The following is a 13,193-nucleotide window of genomic DNA, read 5'->3' as shown; positions in this document are numbered from 1 at the left end:
TGTGCCAGTGCGCTTTTACTAATAGGTAGAACAAAGCTCTGGTAGCCTGGAAACAAGTACTTTATTAATAGAGTTTTCCTTAAATGAGGCCACATCTGCTCTTGTGCTGTAGGAAGACGTGTTCATAACAAAACATAAGTGAATCAGAGCTTGGCGATCATTCGTTGGCCTCTCTGAGCTTCCTATTCTCTTAAAAAAACACCCTAAAAAAGGGAGGGAGGAAAAAGAGTGTCCCTGGTTTAGGTCTCACCTCTTCTTTGTCTTGGCAAAGGCCTTTTGTCCTCTTTGATCATTTTCCCCCATCTCTGAGCCTTTAGACACTGCATATGCTCACCTGCAAACCACGCTGATGTCTATTGCTGGGGATGTGCCTAGTTTGATCGCTGCCCTTCATCAGGAGGGGCATCATTGCGCTGGGATACTTATTGCTGAGAGCCAAGAGGTGGAAGGTGTCTCAGGCTGTCTCATTCCCATAAATCGTGCTGCCCTTCAGGTAGTTTTACCAGCAGGATGAGGCACAGCCTGCTTGGCTCGAGGCATGCACCGCACACCAAGCTGCAGGGGAACGCAGTAAGCAACCAGCAAGCTTTTAGTGGCTTTTCTCTCATTCAAGCCTAAGTTAAACAGTTTTGAGTGGACAAGATGTAGGTTTGACTCACTCTTGAGTTCAGCAACACTCCCCTACTGCTGCTGTGCCTCCAGCCCTGGCCTGACCCAGGCTGGGTCCGTGCTCTAGCTGAGCGTTACCCACTCTGTACCACAAGGACTGTTCTCCCAGCACAAGTCTGAGCTCTCTGGAGCAGGAACAGTCAGAGCTGTCTGCATCCTCCCTAGTAACAATGGGGATGAAGGTCAAGGTGCTAGGGAACCCCTCTTTCCTTTCCAGGATGATTTTCAGTTGCAGATAAAAGCCTGAATGCCTCATTGAGGCAGATTGTCTCCACGCTGGGAAAGGCAAAGAGGCTGACCTGCCAAAGCAGATTTCAACCACTGTGAAAAGCTCTTATTTTAATTTTTTCAGGACCACTTTACCTCTCTATGCAGGGCCCTGTTCTCTGCCAGCTGTAAGCTGTGCATCCTGCCATGACAGCAGGGACAGCCAGCTGCCTCCAACCATGCTGCTGGTTATGACCGACTTGCTCCAAGGTCGAGGTGTCAGGGAAGCTGTCAGTATTCAAGCAGTCAACAAGATATCGGTCATTCATGTTTTATTTTCTGCCTTCCACCATGATAATGTGGTACCCGAACTTTGTTTTGACAGGAGGGTCTGTGTACACCGGCTTGTCAATGCTGCTCACGGGCAAGGCGAATGCTGCTTCCTGGAAAGGTCCCACCATGGAGCCTCTGGTCATCCAGCCCAAGTCCCCCTGGATGAAGGGAACCGTTAGGGTTAAGCTTTGAGATTCTCACTGCAACTCACTCATTCATCAGCAGCAGAGAGGGTGGGTAATGTGAGCTCAGAGCAGCCTTCCAGAACTGAAAGGGGCTCCAGGAAAGCTGGGGAGGGGCTCTTGATCAGGCAGTGCAGGAACAGGACAAGGAGGAACAGTTTTCAGCTGAAAGAGGGGAGATTAAGATGAGATCTTAGGAAGAAATGTTTTGCTCTGAGGGTGGAGAGTCATTTGGCCCAGGTTGCCCAGAGCAGTGGTGGCTGCCCCATCCCTGGAGGTGTTCAAGGCCAGGTTGGATGGGGCCTGGAGCCCCTGATCCAGTGGGAGGTGTCCCTGCCCATGGCAGAGGGGTGGAACTGAATGGGCTTTAAGGTCCCTTTCAATATAAACCATTTTATGAAGGCACCTGGGAAGGACTTCCCAACAGCAGCCTCCTCCAGGGATGTGGTGATGGCCAATGCAGAGCCAGCATAAGTGTCCCTGGCTGCGCTGCCTGCCCCGAGAGCAGTGGTGGGCGCAGCACCTACCCCGTGCCTGGCCTTGTCCTCGCTGTACTGTGAGGCCACTTCGCTGAAGCGCAGCCCAGACTTCAGCTTCTCCAGGGCCTCCATGGCTTTGCTGTGCTTCTCACACAGGATGTGTCGGACCTGGGGGGAGCCAAGCAGGGCTGTGCCAGTGGGAAGGATGGATGCCCACTGCCTGGCTGTGTGAGGAGAGACCTCAAGAGCCCCCTGCAAGGGGTCCTGCCTGGATCCCCACTACCCCCTGAATGGTCCCAGTGTCCCTTGAGGGCACCTGCCTGGTCCTCTGCCTTCCCCAAGGGTCCCCACTGATCCTGAGAGTCCCTGCCTGGCTCCCCACAGCCCACAAAGTGGTCTTGCAGCCCCCTGAAGGATCCCACCTGGGCCTCTACTGTCCTCCCGTGTGGGTCCCTGCTGCCTCACGAGGGGGCCTCCCCAACCCCCCCAGGAGTCTCTCTATGCTCCCCACTGCTCCCCGAGGGATCCCACCCAGCTCCCCACCGCCCTCCATGGGGTCCCACTCCCCATGGGTCCCTGCTGCCTCTCAGGGGGTCCCTCCATACCCCTCTGCTGGCCCCCCGAGGGGGGTCCCCAAGGACTGGCTCCCTGCCAACACCCGAGGAGCCCCTCCATGTCCCCTGATGCCTCCTAAGGGTCCCTGTCACTCCCTGAGAGGTCCCTCCATGCCCCATCCTTCCCCTCAAGGTCTCCTTTGACCCCTGAGGGATCTCACTCAGCTCCCTGCTGCCCCCATGGGGGTCCCTTCATGGGGTCCCACTCCCCATGGGTCCCCACTGCCTCTTCAGGGGTTCCTCCATGCCCCGCACCACCCCTTGAGGTCCCCATTGCCCCCCCAAAGGGTCCCTCCATGCACCCTGCCACCCCTGAGAGATCCACCCAGATCCCCACTGCCCACCTCGGGGGTCCCTCTATAGGGTCCCATGCCCCATGGGTCCCTGCTGCCTATGGAGGGGTTCCCTCCACGCCCCACCCCATCCCTTGAGGGTCCCTGCCACCCCTTGAGAGGTCCCTCCATGCCCCATCCTTCTCCTCAAGGTCCCCTTTGACCCCTGAGGGGTCCCTCCATACACCCTGCCACCCCCGAGGGATCCCACCCAGCTCCCTGCCACCCTCCTTGGGGTCACTCCATGGGATCCCGCCCCCCATGGGTCCCCGCTGCCTCTTGAGGGGTCTCTCCATGCCCCACACCACCCCTCGAGGTCCCTGTCGCCCCCAAAGGGATCCCTCCATGCACCCTGCCATCCCCGAGGGATCCCACTCAGCTCCCCGCTGCCCCCCGGGGGTCCCTCCATGGGGTCCCACCCCCATGGGTCCCCATCACCTCTCGAAGATTCCCTCCACGCCCCCCCGGGAACCCTCCAAGTCGTCCCCCCCCCCCCGAAGGTCTCTGCCACCCCGCCTCGGTGTCCCCCATGTCCCCCCACCCCCCTCGGGGACCCTCCGTGTCCCCCTCCCGCCCCCCGAGGGGTCCCACCTGCCCCTCGACGGGACCCTCCACGCCCCCCACTTCCCCCTTTCGGGTCCCACCGGGTCACTCACCGCCCCCAGAGGGTTCCCCCGCCCCCGTTGGGGTCCTCCACGTTCCCCCCCTCACCTTCACTGCACTGCCGCCGCCCTTGGTCCCCGCGGCTCCGCCCTCGGCGCCGCCGCCGCCGCCTGCGAACGCAGCGCTGAGCGCAGCCCGGACCCCGCCGCCCCCCGCCCGCTCCCCCGGCCCGTTCCGCGCCCGCTCACCCTTGCCCGCCTTGCCAGCGCCTTTCCCTTTAGGAGCCATCTTGTGCCGCCCCGAGACCGCGAGGATGGGCGGGACGATGGACCGGGGATACGGACCGCCCCGAGCTGGGATGGACCGGGGATACGGACCGCCCCGAGCTGGGATGGACCGGGGATACGGACCGCCCCGAGGTGGGATGGACCGGGGATACGAACCGCCCCGAGGTGGGATGGACCGGGGGATACGAACCGCCCCGAGGTGGGATGGACCGGGGGATACGAACCGCCCCGAGGTGGGATGGACCGGGGGATACGGACCGCCCCGAGCTGGGATGGACCGGGGATACGGACCGCCCCGAGCTGGGATGGACCGGGGATACGGACCGCCCCGAGGTGGGATGGACCGGGGGATACGGACCGCCCCGAGCTGGGATGGACCGGAGGATACGGACCGCCCCGAGCTGGGATGGACCGGGAGATGGACCGGGGAGATGGGATGGACCGGGGATACGGACCGCCCCGAGCTGGGATGGACCGGGAGATGGACCGCCCCGAGGTGGGATGGGCCGGGAATACGGACCGCCCCGAGATGGGATGGACCGGGGATATGGACCGCCCCGAAGTGGGATGGGACGCCCCGCCGGAGCCTCCTCAGTCACGCAGCAGCCTGTACTGTCTCGGGCACTCACCCTTCTGCCCCAGAACCGCCAAGTCCATCCCTAGCACCCCACACCATCCCCAGCACCCACCCTGCACTGTCTCTGGCACCCAGGGCTGTCTCCACCACCCATGCTGCCTCCCCCCAGCACCCCATGTCTGTCCCCATCACCCACCCAGGGCTGTCCCTGGCACCCCGCAGTGCCCCTGTGCCCACCCAGAGCCTTCGGGGACACACGAGTGTGTGACACACGCCGTGATGGGGCTTCCATGTCCCAGCGTCCCCTCAAGCTCCTTCCGGGGGAGTTCGGGGGGTGCCCGTCCCCCTCCGCAGCCCCTTCCCGGGGGCACAAGAACCAGCACACACAGGCAGAGTCAGCAGGGAACAGTTTACCAGCCCGGAGAGATTCCAGGGTTCATCACCGGCCGACGCGGAGGGTCACCCTGCGGGACCCGGGCTGCCACCGCCGGGCTCCCCCTGAGCTGCTTCTCCCACGGGGGAGCCACGGCAGGAAAGATTCTGCAGCCACGGGACAGGCTGTGGGCTGGGAAGAGCCCAGTCCAGGGAAATCAGTATCTGTGTCCGGCAGCCACACAGCGCCCAGGGCTGTCCCTGGCACTCACACAGCACCCAGGGCTCTCTCTGTCACTCACACAGCATCCAGGGCTGTTCCCCAGCACACAGGACCGTTCCTGACATCCACACAGCACCCAGGACTGTCCCTGGCACCCACTCAGCACCCAGGGCTCTCCCTGTCACCCAGGGTTGTCCCTGTCACCCGCACAGCACCCAGGGCTCTCCCTGTCACCCAGGGCTGTCCCTGTCACCCAGGACTGTCTGTGGCACCCACACAGCACCCAGGGCTGTTCCCCAGCACCCAGCGCTTTCCCTCGGCACCCAGGACTGTCCCTGGCACCCACGCAGCACCCTGAGCCTTGCAGACATTTCTTACCTGGCAACAACAACCACTTCTGCTGCCAGCAGTGCTGGGGTTTTGCAGGGGTGTCCCCCCCACCCCGTGCTTGTCCCCAAGCCGGCTTTGCCAGCCACTGGCCACCTCCGCTTTCCTGAGCTGTCATGTGCAAAAATGTCCCCATCCCCAGAGCCTCTCCCTGCCACCCCCAAGGCCCCATCCCGGCTGAGCCCGGCTGTGTGCTGAGGGACGGAGATGGAGCATGGACATTTATTAGAGCTTTGTTTTGTTTTCCTGAGTTTCTCAGCCTGGATCTTAATTAAAGGCTTAAATCTGCAACCCCAGAGAGGGAAGGGAGCAATGTGGAAGTAAACGGGAGGGAGCGGGAACGAACTGTAAGGAGAGCGGAGCCTCTTTTAGGGTCCAGTCCAGCACGGCTGTGTCGGTGGATGGAGAGGTGTTTGTGGGGGGCTGTGCAGTGGGCAGAGACACCCCCAGCCCAGCCCTGGCCCCTTAGAGGGGCAGCTCTAGCTCCTGGGGTGCCCCACCCAGACCCTCTGCATCGCTCTCCCCCATGTGCAGGAGGGCTGGGGCACGCTGGAGCTTGCAAAACGTATCAAGAAATCATAGAACGGTTTGGGTTGGAAGGGACCTCAAAGCCCATCTACTTCCAATCCCCTGAGATGGGCAGGGACACCTCCCACTGGATCAGGGGCTCCAAGCCCCATCCAACCTGGCCTTGAACCCCTCCAGGGATGGGGCAGCCACCACTGCTCTGGGCAACCTGGGCCAGGGCCTCCCCACCCTCACAGCAAAACATTTCTCCCTGAGATCTCATCTCAATCTCCCCTCTTGCAGCTGAAAACCACTCCCCCTCGTCCTGTCCCTGTACTCCCCGACCAAGAGCCCCTCCCTGCACGCTGCCTTTAATTACCCGAGGCAGAAATTCTTCTAGCACCCTGTTTCTTCACCAGCCACAGCTTTGCTCGGAGCTGGGGCTGCCGTTTCCTCTCAGACCTATCCTCTTCCCAAGCTCTGTCCTGCCCGATGCCACTCACTGTGGCCTCTGTCACTGACAGCGGGGGCTCCCATGCTGGAACCAGGCCAGGAAGAAGCACCTGAGGAAGGGGGGACAAATCCCACCTTGTGCCTTCCGTTGTGCCCCAGGCAAGGGCTGTCACCGGAGCTGGGGATGTGCAAACCACTCCATCAGCAGGGCTGGGCAATGTGGCTGTGCCAGCACCGCATCCGCCTGTGTCACCATGGCCACCTCCTGGCAGCACCCACGGCCACACGGGCAGCCCCGCAGGCAGGCACACACAGTTTGGGGTCCACCGCATGCCTCAGCAGTGGATCCTGGCCCTCAAGCGCCGTCTGGCTGGCCCGGTGAACCTGCGTGTGCCAGGGGGACAGTGGCACTGCCAACAGCACTCGCTGGACAGTGCCGGTGGCACTGGCACTCATCCTGCAGGCAGCGGGCATGGGCGGAGGGGTTAATCCCGCAGGGATCCCAGGAGTCACTGGGGAGGTGGCTCAGGTGACATCTGGCTGGCTTTGGCCAACAGCTCGGCAGAGGCCTAGGACCTCCAGCAGCTGCAAGGCTGATGTCTGCAGGAGATGCTGTCGCAGGGTGCTCCGGTGTGATGCAAGAGGCAGAGCTGGTGAAGGGCTTCCCTGGGAGCGCTGGCCTGCTGCCGCTTTTCCTTCCAGCAGCGGCAGGGCCACTCGCCCCCGTGGCAGCCGCAGTCCAGGAGGCTGGCACACCTCCAAGTGCAGTGCAGCCGAGGTGACCCTGGGGTTTGCTTTTGGACTGAGAGCCGAGGAGCTCTAAAATGCAGCATTTTGGGGGCTTTCAAGGGGCGGGGGTTTGGCTTGAGACTGTCACGCTGGCCGCGAACGCTGGGGTGCCTGTTCCCTGTGCAGCTGGGAGGATGCTTGGGACGATGAGGGGGAATCGCTTGTGGCTCTTCAAAAGCAACCTCAATTCCTGCTGCCCCCCTTACATCTTCCCAAAGTACATCTCTGTGTATCCAGGTGAACTCAAACCCGGGATCTTGGCCTGGGAAACTCAAGGTACAATGCCAAAACGAAAGAGAATAAAACATCATCACCACAGTGCATTAGAAAAGCCATTTAAAGTACCACATGCCGAAATGACCACACAGTTTCAAGCTAGCTTCGCTGCAGGCACTGAGCGACACTGGGGGCTGCAGTCCTGCTCTGCTTCCCAAGCAGATGCCTTCGGTCCAGGGAGCTGGCTCAGCCGGAATGTTCCCAGCCGTGGTGCCACCTCTTTCATCCTGGAAAGGGCCAAGCTCCACCAGAGGCTTGGATTCCAAATGCTGCTTCTCCGCTGTCAGCTCTCCAAGGAAGAAACAAAAGCAGAAGAAAACCCCAGGCAGGACACACGGACTCACCCGGACAGGCAGGAGACCTCTTCCACAGCAGTGCTCCCTCTGCAGCCATTTCTAGCCCTTCATGGCGAGAAGGGACCACGCAAGGTTAGGGCTGGCTTTTAGGGTTGTTTGCACCATCAAGCTCAGGAGCAAACTCTGTCATGACCCTCCGAGCCAGCGGGTTTGTGGTCTTGAGCAGTTCAGCAGCAGATGGCCGGGTACCGAGGCTGGTTTTGCTGCTCTTCTTCTGGAGCAGGGCTTTAAAGTCTTCATTCCTGCTGGAGGACTTCCCAGTGCTGCCTGCTGCCGGGGACTCACCAGTCGGGGAGCCCGAAGTCTTTACAGGTGAGTGGGAGTTGGGCCGGCTGCTAAAGGTGTCACCAGGCTCTTTGCGCCCCAAGACCTTCCTCTTTGACCTAGGCAACAAAGAGATATGTGGTGGGAACAGCCCCAGGTGGGAGCTGCCACCACTCTACATGGGGTGAAGTCCTAGAGCAAGAGGCGTGATATCTGCCCAGCTGTGGCTGTGCCTGCTCTGCTGGGGCAAGAAGACAACATGGGCATGGCAAGCAATGCACCTATCTGCTGGCAAACTCTCCTTGGCAGCTAGGTCCAACATGGCCCAAGGGTGATGGAGCAGCAGAACCCCACTGTGAGCTAGTGACTGCACCTGGCTGCAGACTCAGGGTGCTGAGCTCCAAAGTGCTTAACGCACCAACAGGTTGGCCCCAGTGTGAGCATTGGTCCCAGCATGGAAAATCTGGGCCAAGGCCAATTCTATAAGATTTGACAAGTCCAAGGGCTGGGTCACAACAACTCCATGCAGCTCGGGGCTTGGGGAAGAGCATCTGGAAAGCTGCCTGACAGAGATGGACCTGGGAGTACTGTCTGACAGCAGCTGAACATGAGCCAGCAGTGGCCCAGGTGGCCAAGAAGGCCAACAGCATCCTGGCTTGGATCAGCCATGGGGTGGTCAGCAGGAGCAGGGAAGGGATCGTCCCCCTGACTCGGCGTTGGTGAGGCCAAACCTCGAACCCCGAGTTCTGTTTTGGGCCCCTCAGTGCAAGAAAGACATTGAGGGACTGGAGGAGTGTCCAGAGAAGGGAACAGAGGTGGGGAAGGGGCTGAAGCCCAGGGGTTGTGGGAGCAGCTGGGGGACACGGGGCTGTTTACCCTGGAGGAGTCTGAGGGGAGACCTCATCGCTCTCTGCATCTCCTGGAAAGGAGGTTGGAGCAAGGTGGGTGCTGGACTACTCTCCCAAGTGACAGGGGATAGGATGAGAGGAACTGGCCTCAAGATACACCAGGGCAGGTTTAGGTTGGATATTAGGAAAAATTTCTTTGCTGAAAGAGTGGTGAAGCCCTGGCAGAGGCTGCCCAGGGCAGTGGTGGAGTCTCCATCCCTGGAGGCGTTGAAACAGCGTGTGGCTGTGACTTTTGGGGACATGGTTTAGCAGGCACGGTGGGGTTGGGCTGACAGTTGGATTGGATAAGCTGAGAAGTCTTTTCCAACCTGAATGATTCTATGAATTTTAGGTGTTGTGGCAGGTGGGACACAATGCCCAGCCCTGTGAGTGCTGCAGGATGCAGGAGGTATGGGGGGCTGTTGCCCACCCAGTGCCACAAGGCAGCCCTACCTGTGGATCATGGTGAAGAGATCCTCTGTGGTGCGGGATGTCACAAACACATCATCGTCCTCCTCCGTGATGGAGTCAGCCGTCTTGTGGCTAGCAAAGCTCTTCTCCTCTGTGCTGGCGTCAGCTGAGCTGCCTGCAGGCAGGGAGGACAAAGCAGCCATGAACCCCCTGTGTGACCCCCACTGTCCTGAGGTGAAACCCCAGGAGTAGGGAGACCCTCACCTTGCTCTGAGGTGGGGTCACCAGCTTGTGCTGTACCCAGGGCCTCTGGAGATGGCACGTCCTCAGCGCCAGGGTTGCAGCATGTGGGGTCGACGTCCAGCGTGATGATGGGGCTAGGAGTGGGCACTTGGTCCCCCATGCTGGTTCCCAGCTGTGCTGGGGCTGGGGCGAGTGGCAGGTAGAGCACGCTAGGTTTTTTGGGCACTGGTGGTGGCACCTTGGCCTTCTTCCGCTCCCCCTCCCCAGCACTGCTCCACTGCAGCCGTGGCTCATCCTCCAGACTGCCCTGCGAGAGTCGCCGGGGTCCTGCTGGCATCAGGGACAAGGGGGGCTCCCCAGGACCCCTCCGCAGCTCCCCTTTCCGCAGCACCACGAAGCCACCCTGTGGCAGCCCCTTCTCCTTGGTGCCTGGTGGGGACGTGGGGGATAAGGGACCCTCCTCTTGTAGTGCTGTGGGCTTGGGGAGGATGATCGGGGGCCGCTTGGCCAGTGGTGGCTTCTCTGCCACAGGAGGCTTCACCTTCCTCTCTGGCCCTGGGCAGGGACCACGTGCCGGCTCCTCGGCATGCTCTGGGCCATCAGTGTTGTCCTCTGGCTCCGAACGGCTGATGGAGCGGAGGCGGACAGAGCGCAGGTCGGACTGTGTGACCACCGGCATGATGGGCGTGATGGGGCTGGTCTTCTGGGCCAGCTTGGTGCCAAAGGTGGAATCAGAGTGGTGTCGGCTGACCTTTGTCTTCCCCTTCAAGGAGATTTTCAGCCCCGAGAGGTCGAGGTGTGCGGGTGGCGTGAGTGGTAGGTCAAAGGACAGCCTGGACTTGGGGCTCCTCTCCATGGGGGACGTCGGGGGCAGCGAGGACTTCCTTTCGGGAACCAGCGGCCTCACCCGCACTTGGTGTGGGGAGTGTCCGAGGATGGTGGAGGTCGGGATGGTGGGGGTCGGGGTCTCTGACTGGCTGGAGTACCCGCTGGATGGGGACATCAGCCCTGTGGGCCTGCCTGGGGAGCAGGTCTTGAGGTCTGCCTCCGTGGAGAGCTGGGAGGGTGTCGTGGCCCTGGAGACTGAAGGGGATGTGAGGGACTCGGAGCTGCCCCGTGCCTTGGCACACTCAATGGCCGTGGTCCCTGTGGCTGTGCTTGAGCTGGAGAGGGATCGGTAGGGATCACCAGCCTTCCAGTCTGCAAGATGCCACTGGTGGGGGGTGGCTGTGCCATCAGGCTCCCTCCCTACACTCCCCTGGGGGTCAGCGTGCACCAGACGGTGGCCCTGGGGCTCTGGCGCGATGCACAGGCTCTTTGGTCGCTGATCCTTGGGCAGCACCAAGCCAGTCCCCATGGCATCATCCTGCCCCTCTTTAATGAGAGAGACGCTGCGCGTGGGTGGTGAGGGCTTCTTCTTCGCCTTCTTGAGGGAGATGCTCTTGGAGCGCCGCCGCCGCTGGCCCTCCTGCTCCAGCCCCAGGGAGATGTTGTCAGTGCTGGTGCTGCCCTCAGAACTGGCACTAGGGTAGCCCAGGGCGTAGTTGGCGCTGCCTCGCCGGGTGTCAGCGCACGACATGTCCACGGAGCAGAGGGAGCCGGAGTCGGTGGGCACCGACAGTGACCGCTCGCGAAACCAGCACCCTGGCTGCCCCACTTCCAGTCGCACCGGCTCCACCGCTGCTTCCTCTTGGCTTCCTGGCGAGAAGTTCACCGTGGCTTCTTGGCCATCACACCTCTGGCTGCTCCTGGAGGTGGAGGGGGACTCAGGCACTGTGCCAGAGAAGGAGCTGGGCCCGTTGCTGCCCACGTGCTCCTCCATGGCAATGAAGAAGGAGGCAGCAGCAGGAGAGCCCGGGCTGGGTGATGGGCTGGAGCCGCCCAGGGAGGTGGAGGCAGGCCCCTTGCCCTGACCAGTGGCGGGGCTGGGGGGGCTCACGTAGCCCAGGGTGCTCCAGGGTGGGGGGAAAGGGGTGCCCTGTGGTCCATTGCAGGTGCTGGCACAGGGGGTGGCCGCGTGGTCCATGGCAGTGGGCGGCTGGCAGCAGCGGGCTCCGAGGTCACTGAAGGTCTTTCTCAGTGGGGCAGAGAGGGGCTGGCGGGGGCTGATCTCCTGGGGTGCCTTCCCTGGGCTTGAGGCCTCAGGCACGAAGCTGCAGGAGAGGGACTCTGTGATGGGCACACGTGTAGTCAAGGTTGGGCCATTGGCACCGCCTGTGAGGAGACACAGCCCTAGTCAGCACCATCCCGCTTGTCTCTCTGCCAGCAAGTCGGTGGCATAGTCCTGCCCCGTGTGCCGTGGGGCCAGGACTGGCCCACCCCATGGCCAATCTCTGGCAATGCATCTCTGCCCACCCATGAAATGTGCCTGAGCGGACTGGAGGGGGTGGGGTGACACACCCTCTGCATTTGCAGGGTCATAACCCAATGGGGGACAGCCCCCAGTCTGTTACCCCTGGAGTCTGGGATGTGCCATGGGCAACTTGGCAGCCATGGCAAGAAGTCTCATGGATGGGGACACTGGCCCCACAGCAACCAAAGTGCTGTCCCGTGGGGACACATGGGTATCGGGAAGAGTAGAGCAAGGCATCACTGCCCAGCTCGGGGAGGGATGCAATGGCTCAGTACCGCCTCATCTCAGAGCAGCTGGGATGGGGAAGGACTTGGGGACCATACTTCAAGCACATCTAGCAGATCAAGATGCTCAAGGCTACAACAGGTTGAGGTCTGACTGCCTCCAAGGGAGTGGCTGTGACAACCTTTTGGAGGTTCGGCCACTGTCAGAAGGGAAAAAGCCTTCCTCCTACCCAGTGACAATTCCCCCTGCTGCAGTGCTGCCATGGCTTCTCCTCCTCCTGCCCCTACCTGCCTCTGAGAAGAGGCCCTCTCTGGTTTCTCCACACTTTCCATTGGGGATGGCATGACTCAGCCCTCGAGCTGGGATTGCTCTTGTCTCCATGGGGTCCAACATTGGTACGTGCCTGTGCTTGGAGTGCTGCAGGCACCTTCAGCTACACGAGTGCCCTTGGCACACCCGCATGGACCGGCTCACCAGCCCCAGAGAAGACCTGGGCAGGGTATTTGCTCTGCAGCCCCAACACCATGAGTGCAAGGTCTGGGCACAGGGCAGGACATTCTGGCTTGGGGTGAAGGGCTGTCCCCGATGCCATGCCAGCCCCAGGGCCAGCCTGGCATTACCAGGTGCCTCAGGAGGGAGCTGATCCAGCTCCCCAAGGCCAGTGTCCCCCCAGGGAGCCCGTCTTGTGGCTGGCTTCCATGCCCTGAGGTGGCTCTGCCCACTGTCAGGACATGTCCAGTGGGTGCCAGCCCTGCCCAGGTGCTGCTGGGGCATAGAAGGGGCTGCGCGGTTCTTGCCGTCACCTTGGTCTCGCAGGGACAGGTTAGGGAATCCAATAATGGTCCGTCTACGCCGCAGGGTGGACTTGGGGTTCATCGCGGTCTCTGTGTTAAACAGGGAGTGACGAGCACTCGCGTGCCTAGCAAAGTGCTGCCCTGTAGCCAAAACAAACACGCTGTAGGGGCAGGGGCTTCGCCCCCTCCATCGCTGGGTGTCCCCTGGGTGTCCCCTGGCCTGGGATGGTGACTGTAGGCAGGAGCATGGGTTGACAGGAGGGTGGTGAGCCATGCTGGTGGAACTGCATGGGAGATGGAGGCACTGCTGGCTGGTGGGATGCACGGAGATGGTGCAGATGGAGGTGGGATGCATGGAGAGCTGCAAAGA

At 61.5% G+C, this 13,193-nt stretch overlaps 2 protein-coding genes across 10 annotated transcripts in view; both read right to left on the bottom strand.

The window, feature by feature from the left end:
- Positions 1 to 1,193: 1,193 nt before the first annotated feature.
- Positions 1,194 to 3,816, bottom strand: PIN4 (peptidylprolyl cis/trans isomerase, NIMA-interacting 4). The gene is made up of 4 exons (XM_054075579.1): positions 3,668 to 3,816; positions 3,528 to 3,589; positions 1,919 to 2,038; positions 1,194 to 1,367 (listed from the first exon to the last, which is right to left on the bottom strand). The coding sequence occupies exons 1-4, from the start codon at positions 3,705 to 3,707 to the stop codon at positions 1,209 to 1,211; spliced, it is 381 nt and encodes a 126-aa protein (XP_053931554.1). The 5' UTR covers positions 3,708 to 3,816; the 3' UTR covers positions 1,194 to 1,208.
- Positions 3,817 to 6,510: 2,694 nt separating this feature from the next.
- The window catches only part of NHSL2 (NHS like 2), a 41,919-nt gene continuing 35,236 nt past the window's right edge, over positions 6,511 to 13,193 (bottom strand). For 8 of the 9 annotated variants that reach the window (XM_054075364.1, XM_054075370.1, XM_054075367.1 and 5 more), the window contains exons 5-8: positions 12,833 to 12,964; positions 9,473 to 11,665; positions 9,251 to 9,383; positions 6,511 to 8,029 (exon numbers count right to left, since the gene is read on the bottom strand). In XM_054075364.1, coding sequence (XP_053931339.1) covers positions 7,720 to 8,029; positions 9,251 to 9,383; positions 9,473 to 11,665; positions 12,833 to 12,964 — 2,768 coding nt within the window. In that variant the 3' untranslated portion in view covers positions 6,511 to 7,719. The remainder of the gene's footprint in view (positions 8,030 to 9,250; positions 9,384 to 9,472; positions 11,666 to 12,832; positions 12,965 to 13,193) is intronic. The other variant, XM_054075365.1, reaches the window with a different exon arrangement.

The sequence above is a fragment of the Cuculus canorus genome, chromosome 10, assembly GCF_017976375.1.
Source record: "Cuculus canorus isolate bCucCan1 chromosome 10, bCucCan1.pri, whole genome shotgun sequence".
Taxonomy (NCBI): Eukaryota; Metazoa; Chordata; class Aves; order Cuculiformes; family Cuculidae; genus Cuculus; species Cuculus canorus.
Note: the sequence above shows the minus strand (reverse complement) of the source record. Positions and strands in the feature narration are given on the sequence as shown.